Genomic DNA, 10,889 nt, shown 5'->3' with positions numbered 1-10,889 from the left:
GATAATGCCTCTATAATGGCCAGAGTCTGGCCAGAGCCTTTTCTGGACAACCGACCATGTATCCAAAATTACAAATCAGGAAAAGTGCCACCGTGGACTGCCATATGTTAGTGTATTAATGTGCTTTTTAATTCCACAGCTCTCTGACTGAGGAACTGAGAGTATCATCATCTCATCTGTCTTTAATAAAACAACTAAACAAGACAATGTTTCTTCATCATTTGGTTGATTGAGGCATATCTTCTTCTTCTTTCATCTGTTTCTGTTCTGTGCATCTTCCTGCAGCATGTCCTCTCTCACCGAATCCATAAACCTCCTCTTTGGTCTTCACTCTTCTCTTGCCTGGCAGCTCCATCTTCACAACGCGTCGCTATATGCGACACGTTGTGAGTTTGTAGATCAGCTATTTTCAAATAGCTGAATGGAGGGCTGAAGAGGATAATGCATGTTTTGCAAATTGCAATTATCTCAATCTACAAAGTAACTAGTAGTAGACCTATCTAATGTTGTCAAACAATTGCAGTGGAGATTTAGAATTCGTGGAGAAAAGTAAAAAGTAATGAAAAGTGGAAACTACTCTAGAGAGGTAAAGCTACCTCAAAATTGTATGGAAGTACTGTACTTGAGTACAAATGCTTATAGTTACTTTCCGCCTCTGCGTTTTGGACACTGTGGCATCTTGGCCTGGCAGCAGGGGGATTGTCTGTCTGGCATTGGAAAACATATGGATGGATGTTAGCTCTGGTCCATAGTGTTAGAAGGGTCAGGTTTAGGCTTGGCTCAGGGAAGAGGATGCCCCTGCCTTGCATAGTCCAACATGAGTACATGACAGGAACCAAAAAATGTACTACTTTTTATTATTTTGCTTTCTATGGTATGTACCGTAAATGTGTATTTAGTGATTTGATTTAATTTTTGCTTGTCATTTTAAATTTTACTGTAATTTTTAAATTTGACCCCAGGAAGAATAGTCACTGCTGAGGCAGTGACAAATGGGGATCTTAAATAAACAATAAGAAGGAGCTATATGGACCAGAGCTAGATGGACATGAATGTTGTGGCACTGGGCAGGCCTGCAATTTCATCATTTTAGGGGCAAGGCAACTTTGCATGGCCTTTGGTGTTTTGTTGTCCATTTTTTGAGGGAACAAAGGCCAAATGCCAGGGCAAGAAGGCCATCAAATAAAACAAAATATTATTCCATTTAAATAATTTATTGAATTTAAGGGTTGTGGATTTTAAATTCAGTAAGTAGACTATCTGCAGTAAAATAAATAAATAAATAATGGTATTTACAATCTGATCCATACTCAGCCCTGCACCAATCTAAGTCATTGGATTGGTTTAAAGATGGGGACTGAGGGGAGTTAAGAATTCTCAACAAGCAACACTGGTGTCTACAAGAAAAAGACTTGTCATGTCTACATGACAAGAGAGAGACAGAGGAAAAAGTGGTTAAGTCAGCTGGGGCATTAAGGCCACTGTGGCTAGGGCATCATGCCATTGTTGTTTTAAGGGGCACAAGGCCAAACTGAGGGGCAACGACGGCCGTGGCCTTCGTGGCCTCCCTGAAATTCCTGCCCTGGTTTTGGGGAAAGAAGATACCCATGAAATGTGCTGTTCTCTGCAGTGTTGGTGCTGGGATATCCTGAGACACGTGTTCAGACCTGTCACCTGTGGAACATCAAAGTGCAGTGGTGAAGAAAGCTGTGATGGCTTTTCTCTTTGATAATGATAACTAATTTAACTGTCCCATCACTTGGCTGCACCATGGGACAAAGTTAAATACGCAGTAGCTAACACCAACAGTGGGAGGCACCAATACGCCTGAAAGTCTAAAGAAGAAGAAATAGAGCTTCTCTCAGGTCCGTGAACTGAGCAAATATAGAACTTCCGGTGTCAGAGTGGGCAAATATAAAACTTCCGGTTTGAAGCATTTGCCTTCAAAATAAAATGCTCGTAATTAATTCCATTGAAAAACGTTTAATTTGCAAATTATAAGGCTATGCACTTCAGTGAACGGCATTTATCTATTAGATGTAAAAAATAAAAAATAAAGTCATTAAAACTTTATTTTTTACACAGAATCATTATTTTCGTTGTATAGCTTTAATTAAATGGTTAATCTATATTTAATGTGTATATCATATACAAATTATTCGTTTTTCAATTACGTTAGGGGTACTCTTATTCTGAAGAGATCGCCACCGGAATTCTTATATTTGCTGACACTAAATTTGTTCACGGAACATAGCCCTCTTGAGCTGCTCTTGTGGCGGAAGTGTGCTGAAGTCTTCCACATGTGTTGTTGCCGTTTGCTGCATTCATTTATTAACACTTGTGTTTAATGTAGCTAAAGCGAATCGTTTAATAAGTATTTGCACGGGGAAAGTATTTTATTGACTTTCCGGTTTTGTACCTTATCAACAAGTCCTAAAGATAGCACGTTTTAATAGCTTTTTTTGTCCAGACCACAGACTCATTACTTAGCTAAGGTTACTTAGCATTGCAGAACCAGAAAACTGCTTGTAAAAGGTCTTTACTCGTAAAACCTCTGAATGAAAAGTGCAGTGAACACCAACATGATCAAGGAAAACCGGTGGAATATCCCCCCCAATGCTCCAGCGTGCATGGAGAAGCATCTGGATGCGGTGCAATACAGGGAAGGTACGAATCAATCAATTAAATGTGCATGTGGTGTTACTTGCTAGTAAGAAGAAAGGATGTCGTTTTCATGTTATTGTTATGTGACTTGGTAGTTGTAATGTAGATGATAGACCTGGTTGATTGATTGCTTTAACAGTTTGCAAAAAAGCACAGAAAGTGCAGTTCCATAGACTGTGCTAAAAAGATTGATTGATTGATTGATTGATTGATTGATTACGTTATTAGCAGTTCGCATAGGAAAAGGACACGACAGTACATTTCAGATATAAGGTCTACTAATAGGATTTAAACTCAAGAAGAAAGCACTATGGCTTGCTTACATTGGAGTCCTTTTGTACTAATTTCAGAGAGAAGGGTGGGATTTAACCCAAGAAAGCACTATGATTATGGCTTGTTGAACCCATTGGCGTCCTGTGTATTCAATTAGTCGAAAATTGATGTTTCACAACAAAATAGGTCTGCAAAATTATCGTGTGGTCACATTCCTGCAGCTGCTAATTGTTACCTATTTTTAAATATGTGTGTTACTGACTGTTTGTCTCCTTTTTTTTCTTCTTTTTCCTTTTCTTTCTTCCTTGTCTAGATGGTACCATGCTGCTGGCTGCTTCCAGTCTCAGTGGCAGGTGTTGGCTGGGCTCTATTTGGATTTACAGCGATCCAGAGCAAGCTCCCAATGAAGGGTTCTGCCAAGCTGGTGTGCAGACCGAGTCTGGTGTCACAGATATCAAATGGCTGACAGGAAAGGGTGTTCTGGTGACATCAGATTCAGGTGAGTGGACACTGGACAACAATGGACAAATGCATGGCCCTGGATGGGGACCCAAATGCATTTTGGGTCAGAATCAATAGGGGTACATTTACTTGACCTTGAACCATCCAGGGCCATGCATTTGGGTCCCCATCCAGAATCAATGGGGGTAAATTGCAACAAATACAACAAAATATTATTGAACTCAAGTCTCCATGGCGTGACTAATCAATAGAAAAGAAGTCATTTTGGGGGTGAACTACTCCTTTAAATCCAATCGATAACTGCCGAGTGACGACAGTCACTTTGAAAGTTGAATAAGTGCCCAATACTCCTTTTCATTATTTGTTCTTTCATGAATAACCAATAATGCTCAATGAAGACTATTGCTTCCCTATTCCATGCACTTGCCCGTTGGGCAACCTGAAAGCAAACTCTACTCCCGAACGTTTTATTTACTTGAGGGCAACCGTTAGTGTCAAACCCCTGTGTAATAACATATCGTTGCTGTCAGGTGTCCAAAACTGTTACTTTTTATGATTCAAATTATAAAGTAGCAAAACTTGCTTGAGCTTGTAGATCGGCTATTTTCGCTGCTTTTGCGCGACACATCAAAAGTTTAAATATATGCGAGGTTTCTGCCCGACTGCAACAATGTTCATATGGGTTTGTTTGTTCGTTACCCTATGCAGGTGCCTTGGAGTTATGGGAACTGGCAGAGGATGAGCGGCTGCTGGTTAATCGTTTCAGTAAATATGATCATGACCACGTTGTCACCAGTGTGAGCCCCACAGCTGGGACCAGCGGTGCTGTCACTGGAAGCATGGACTGCCGGTTAGAACAACTGTTTTACTTTAACACACATGCTCTGACTCATTGGCTATTGGCTTTGTGCATAACGGGTTTCAGAAGGTGGCATGGCATATCTGTTTTCATTTCCAGTAAAATTTTCCATAGCTTGTTTGATTGACTGGAAACAGACATTGTATATACTGTACATTCTACGGTCCTGGGAAAAGAAAGACTTGCTGTGATTGGCCAGTAGTCACTTTGATCGGCACCTGTGCCGAATAAAAGAACGCTCACCCCAAAACATGATTTACGATACTGTCCCCATTGGTACGTAACTCAAACTCTGCTGAGTCGGCCTAAGCGGACTTCACAGAGTTTGGCGCGGCGACTCGCTTGCCTGACCTTACTCGGCAGTGCCTCTCGTTGCTCAAGTCCACTTAAGATGGCACAGCTCCGTGACAGACAGTTCCGCTTCAGTTCAACCAATCAGAAGGAGGTATAGGCGGGCCTTTGCACAACACTGACGTATCCGGTAATACCTTGGCACCTTCATATGTGTTTCTGGTTAAAATATGCTGCCGAGCAAATCAAACAAAGCCATGTAATAAGGAACAGGAAACCGGTATGCCACACTATGGGAACCAGGCTGGGACTACAATTATGCACAGAGCCTATTCTAGTGTAGCGAATGTAGCGGGGACTGTTTCGCGCTCACTGGTTATTCCTCATGGGGCACCTTCATTTTCTTTCAGAATAAAAGTCTGGGATCTTACTGAGGAGACAGTGGTCAGCACATATGATGGTAAGAGGAAATATCCCAAGAAAACTAGATTTAAGAAATGGGGATGATTAATTCATATTTACATTTTTGTGTTGGTTTGCTGAATTGATTCATCATTCATCAGTTTGTGAAAGTGAATAAAAAATTAGCATTTCTAAATTCTAATAGATGGCATGAATGTAATAAATGTTATTATATATCACTGAAACTGAATATCCTTTCTACAGCACATTCAAAGCCAGTCATTTCTGTGCTCTGCAGTCCAATTGAGGAGTCACTTTTCTTGTCCTGTGGCCAGGTACGCTATGATGTATAAAAGTATTGTCTTGTTTTTTAATTAATATTTGTCTTTACCCCCCTGTTTCCACGATTGACTCAATACGACACATATTTTCCTAAACAGAAATGGTTCAGCTGTACTTGTGAAAGTACTGCAAGGATACTGCCATTCTATCCTTAACTATTTTCCTTTCATTGTTTAGGATGGCCGTCTGTTGATTTGGGATAGGAGGAAGCCATCTAAACCAGCCTCAAAAATAGGTGAGCAATTGAGCATCGGTTGCATCGGATCACCAGTTGTAAGGAAGCGTCGAAAGCGGACGAGCAAGCTACCGCCGGATAGCGGCAGGCTTGTTATTGAAAAAGACATCAAGCCATAGGCTATTTTTACCACCATAGTAGCCATCTTGTCATTGTCTGCTCTCTCGGGTGCATTCAGCTACTTTTTTACACACCTTCAAAATGACTGTCGACTTCATTCGACTGCCAGTCTGTAGCAATCTTCTGTAGTAGTCTGTTTGGTGGAGACAAAGCTACCTTAAAAAGGAACTAATATGTTTGAATGTTGGCTGCCCAAAACTAGTTCTCATAAATCATTTCTGTTCTCACTTGCAACTTTTCCTCTTCCCTAGGGTACATAATGTTCAGATGAATACTGAAGGCTACACTACAGGCATATCTTCCTCTTGGCTTGTAACTAACTAACACTTAGTTGGCACTGCACCATGTGGCTGTTAAGCCTTACAGTAATAATAGATCATATTTTATTTTAAGATGAAAGAGGAAGTTGTCAAACTAGTCAGTATACATATTAGTACAACCTAAAGGTCACGGATATTTCATAAAAACAATGGTTAAAGTCTGATTGAAGCTTTGATTTTTTTCCACAACCTATTGGCCGTATGTAGAACAACAGGAACAACGTATTGTGCCAATAGTTTAGGAAACCAGATTGGAGTCTGGCTGCCTAATATATTATCTACTTAATATATATGAACTTCTAATCTCAGATGTGCAGTCCCCCGGTTGCTGTACAACATCTTTGGCTTGGCACCCTCAACTCAGGAGCACCATTGCTTATGGTAAGGAGTCTAAGGACAATAATGCATTGACCAAAGCGTTTCTGTCGGGCAAGTCCTTTACGTTGGTTGTGATTACGTTCCTTGTGGTTCAGGCGATGAGCTCGGCAGAGTGACAGTGAGGGACTTCCAAGGAACGGAACAAGCCCAGACAGAAGACATCCACTCCCGCAGCGTTAATGGCCTGGCTTTCTCTACACATGGGTAAGCAAGTGTACCACACTTGAGTCTTAAATTAATAGCCTCCATTTGCGTGTCTTCAAAAAACTAACAGCCTTGTCCTTTCCGCTACAGCACCCCGTTGCTAGCGTCCATTAGTGATGACTGTACCCTTGCTGTGATGAACGCCGAGCTCAGAGAGATGTGAGTTTATGCACCATTCATAGCAGCCGTTTCAGTGCAATTACAGGCATTTAGCAGACGCTCTTATCCAGAACGATACTAGGGTTCATGATGAACCCTAGTCAACAAAACGGTAGTAGAGTGCAAAGTGGACAATGTAGTGTCTCAAACGAATACACCAGGTAAACATCAAACCTAGTATCTATCTACCGGTAAACACATTTAGCGGCAGTGGCTCAGGGGTAGAGCGGCCGGATGGGAACTGTGAGGTTCCCAGTTCGATCCCGGGCTCTGTGTGTGTGTGTGTGTGTGTGTGTGTGAACAAGTAACCAACATTTAGGGTCGTTTCATACCGTTATAAGGACCCTAACTAATTTCGGTTCGGGAGTGCTCCCCGACCCGAAATTATTTAGGTGCGGGAGGAGTTCATCCATACTTTCTTAACGGCTATAGTGCCGAAGTCGCTTAAATATTGGAGGTCCGTGGCATGACAACGTTTGTGGCCGATGAATGAGCATTGCAGGGCGGATACATATTTGACTTGCCCTGGCGCTGCTGCACGTTGAATGACTTGAAGTCCAGTGAGTAGCAGGCAGCTCCAGCAGGCAGCAGCACCAGTGACGGGGACACGGGGTCTCTTCCATAGGTCTCTTTCTCTCTCTCACTCACTCTCACAAACGTCGAAAACATTTAATCTACATACAAGCTCACATTATAGACGTGCCGCGGCCGCCTCTCTTGCTGCATGCATATCATCACGCAGTCACAACTCGTCGTGGACAACACGGAACATTAGCAAAGTTGTGTCTATGCTTTTCTTTTCTCTTTAAAACGGTCGGCGAGTAACACTAGCAAGACATGCACCAAAGGGGTGTGTGTGTGTGTGTGTGTGTGTGTGTGTGTGTGTGTGTGTGTGTGTGTGTGTGTGTGTGTGTGTGTGTGTGTGTGTGTGTGTGTGTGTGTGTGTGTGTGTGTGTGTGTGTGTGTGTGTGTGTGTGTGTGTGTGTGTGTGTGTGTGTGTCGCGCACGCCTCCCAGTCCACCACTCGTCTCCAGAGCGAGAGGCAGCTGTATGTATCCGCTCTGCGATGCCCAACACACGGCCACACAAGCATTTGGAAGTCGGCGTGTCTCCCTCCCAAACGACCGCTGTTTCCTTGGATTTACAGCCGAGAATATGCACTTGAAGCCGGGCTGAATGAATTAGAAGACACCGCTGAGTACCGAAATTAAGTCGGGAGGTCACAACATTTCGTCAGCACTGTAGAGCCGAATTTAGTCGGTTGACGCCCCCCCGAACCGGGAGATGCGAACCATATTTGGGTTCGCCTAGTGCCGAACCGAACTTTGTTAGGCTCCTTATAACGGTATGGATCGACCCTTAGTAAATCTGCATAGAAAAAATAGCATCTATCAAAGAAAAAAGGTGACTAGAATGGATAAACTAGCATCTATCGAAGAAAGCAAATTGTTTCTGTGCCAGTTCCCACTACAATCCATATAACGTGATTATATCTTCCACATGATTGTAGATACAGAGACAGGCGGCACCAGGACTTTGTCAAGGGTGTGAGCTGGCGCCAGGGGGGCTCGGACACCCTGACCACCGTAGGGTGGGACCACCAGGTATTGCACCACACAGTGGCCCCCGGAGAATCCACCTCCACCGCAACTTAGACCCAGCAGCTCTTCATTCATAGACTACAGAAGTCTCGGATGTCAGACCCATGTTCCCTGGGTTACCAGACAGACAGAGTGTTTTCTTTTTCTTTTTCATTCAAAACCCCATAGACATTGTTTAGCTCACGTCATATAAGAACTGCGTTCCCAGTAAAAAATAAATTCGATCAGGGAGATGAATCTGTGTTTACCGGTAGTTATATTTGACACAGCCTATGTTAGGAGAAAATACATTGTGTGGCTGTACCCAGAAGTAGTGTTGGAAACTACAGTTGGAAATCAAGTGATTCACTGTCTCCAATGAAGCAGGTCGACACTCTATCAAAAATATTGCTGAGACTGAAAACTGACAACGCTACTCTCTACAGAAAAGAAAAAAATTGCATTGTGCGAAGTGAGCGTTGCAAACACAACACACTTGCATATCTCCTTGTATGGGCCGTTCTGTCCGTGACGTCAGTTACTTTATGTGTATGAGCACGGATCTCCATACATGGAGATCCATACTAATACATTTGGCTAATACATTCTAAAACTATAATAAAAAATACTAAAACACTCAAAGTGAAATGTAGGAGCGGTTTGCAGCGCTCAAAAATCATACAACATAATGCTGATTATGTACGCTGCTGGCGCCGGGATGCGGACACGTGTAATGGAAGGAAGATGTAGTAGTTAGGTAATTTTTAAGCCTGAGAATTCAATTGAGAATTTTAAGGCCGAAAGAATATTACCGAATTCCGAATATTACCGAATACTGAATTAGGCTATTCAATATTTATTTTTTTGAATTGAAACGCTACTACTGTATGGCATTCTAATATTTTGAGACGTATTGCTTTTTATTTCTAATTTAATACACAATAGTAAATAAATAATTATACACAATAAATAAATGATTTAAATAACTGATCTCAATATGGACCCTTATAGTATAATATATGGACCCTCATAGCTTTTGCCATGGTACAATATATATATATTATTTCTATTTTTTAATGTTTATATATTTAAAATTCTGACATTCGGTATTCGGTTTCCGGCCAAGAGTTTCCTATATTCGCTATTTAGTTTCGTCCAAGAATTGCCCTTTCGGTACATCCCTAATTTTACACCCTACCTTTTTCACCGTCATTTTGTATTTTTGGAGCACAGTTCTCACAGTTCTTAAATGACGTGATGTTAAAACATTATTGGATTTGCTATATGGGGGGAAAACTGCTCAAAATCTAAAAATAAAAATGTGTGTAATGTGTTGTTGGTGTGTGAGAAGTAGACTGATGGCTCAGAAGTAACTAGTGAATACATATACAAAACAACTTTTCATGAACATTATAGTTCAAGGTTTGTTGTTATATTTTGTGTACAGGTACATAAGAGTACTTATTTTTGTTAGCTTCCTTCAAGTATTGTAGCACCATTGTTGTTATACTGTACGTGTGCCTTCCTTATTGGTTATTTTTAGACTACATGGATAACGAGGTTGAACTTAAAAAATCAAGACTGGGTCTAGTTGACACTACGCAAAAATGTAAATTGGAAACATTTCTTCAGTTCTACTGTAGTGGGAGAATTGCTTTCCTAGAAGAGTTCCCGCTCTTCCGTTCTATTATGCTTCCTCATGTCCTGTTGCACTACGTTTCTGTTTTGACGTCTCACACATGCATACCAACCCCAAGTGCACTATACTTGAACTATATTTTGGCTCTTTATACTATACAGTACTTTTTTCAACACATTCTGTCATTGGGTTTTATGTAGGTGGCTTGTTTTTTTTTCTTTTGTGTGTTTTTTTTGGGGGGGGGGTTACGGTGTTAGATTTTGCATTTGAATTTACATCCAATAAAGTTGTCTGTATATGCAAATATGCAGTAACCCTTTCAAAAGAAAACCAGAGGAAGATCATTTTCCACTTCTTTATGAATCATCCTTCACACAAGCAGTCTGTTTTACTTCATATTTCACAGGTCAGATGGCATTGCTGCATATTTTTCTAATGACAATTGTATGTGTATATGTGTTTTTACCAAGCTTATGTCACACATTTGCCTAGTTGTCTTTCACCTATACTTGGATTGTCCCACGGCACAGCTGAGAGCATCAAATGGTAAAATGTATTCATATACTGTAGCACATTTCATACAAAGGCACTATTTAAAGAATTGAAAGGGTACAATAGAGAAATAAAGGTCAAAGTGCAATTAGTATATGGTTTTATTCATTTTCACACTATCGGCAATACAGTACACTAGGCCATTCAGGTCGGGAAAGGAGGCCATGCAACGTGGCATGAACTGACATTCACCATGTCACACTGGCTGAGTGCATGCATTTTAAACCAGTGGGTCAAGCTGCATTTCCACACTAGCTCACTCATCAATCTAATACTCATTATGTATAATATGGTACAATGTTTGTCTACTTTGTGTCTTACATTAGAGCAGCCCTCTGAGACATATGAGTAGACACAAATGGTGCAATAATATAATAAGCGCTTGGTTGGAAATGGGAATAGGTTAGTG

At 41.2% G+C, this 10,889-nt stretch overlaps 1 protein-coding gene across 1 annotated transcript; it reads left to right on the top strand.

Moving 5' to 3' along the window:
* Positions 1-2,294: 2,294 nt before the first annotated feature.
* wdr77 (WD repeat domain 77) lies at positions 2,295-10,139 on the top strand. Its single transcript, XM_080727788.1, has 10 exons — positions 2,295-2,667; positions 3,251-3,436; positions 4,108-4,249; positions 4,960-5,009; positions 5,216-5,286; positions 5,471-5,528; positions 6,278-6,349; positions 6,442-6,550; positions 6,641-6,709; positions 8,220-10,139. The coding sequence occupies exons 1-10, from the start codon at positions 2,559-2,561 to the stop codon at positions 8,362-8,364; spliced, it is 1,011 nt and encodes a 336-aa protein (XP_080583914.1). The 5' UTR covers positions 2,295-2,558; the 3' UTR covers positions 8,365-10,139.
* The last annotated feature ends 750 nt before the right edge of the window (positions 10,140-10,889 follow it).

This window comes from Nannobrachium achirus (assembly GCF_963921795.1).
Source record: "Nannobrachium achirus genome assembly, chromosome: 6".
In the NCBI taxonomy this organism is placed as follows: domain Eukaryota; kingdom Metazoa; phylum Chordata; class Actinopteri; order Myctophiformes; family Myctophidae; genus Nannobrachium; species Nannobrachium achirus.
This window is presented reverse-complemented; position numbering and strand designations above follow the sequence as displayed.

Excerpts from the sequence above, each read along its gene's own strand:
- wdr77 (XM_080727788.1), top strand. The coding sequence starts at position 2,559 with ATGAAAAGTGCAGTGAACACCAACATGATCAAGGAAAACCGGTGGAAT. Across the intron at positions 2,668-3,250 it reads TGCGGTGCAATACAGGGAAG|ATGGTACCATGCTGCTGGCT; the intron begins GTACGAATCAAT and ends TTCCTTGTCTAG. Across the intron at positions 5,010-5,215 it reads AGTGGTCAGCACATATGATG|CACATTCAAAGCCAGTCATT; the intron begins GTAAGAGGAAAT and ends TCCTTTCTACAG.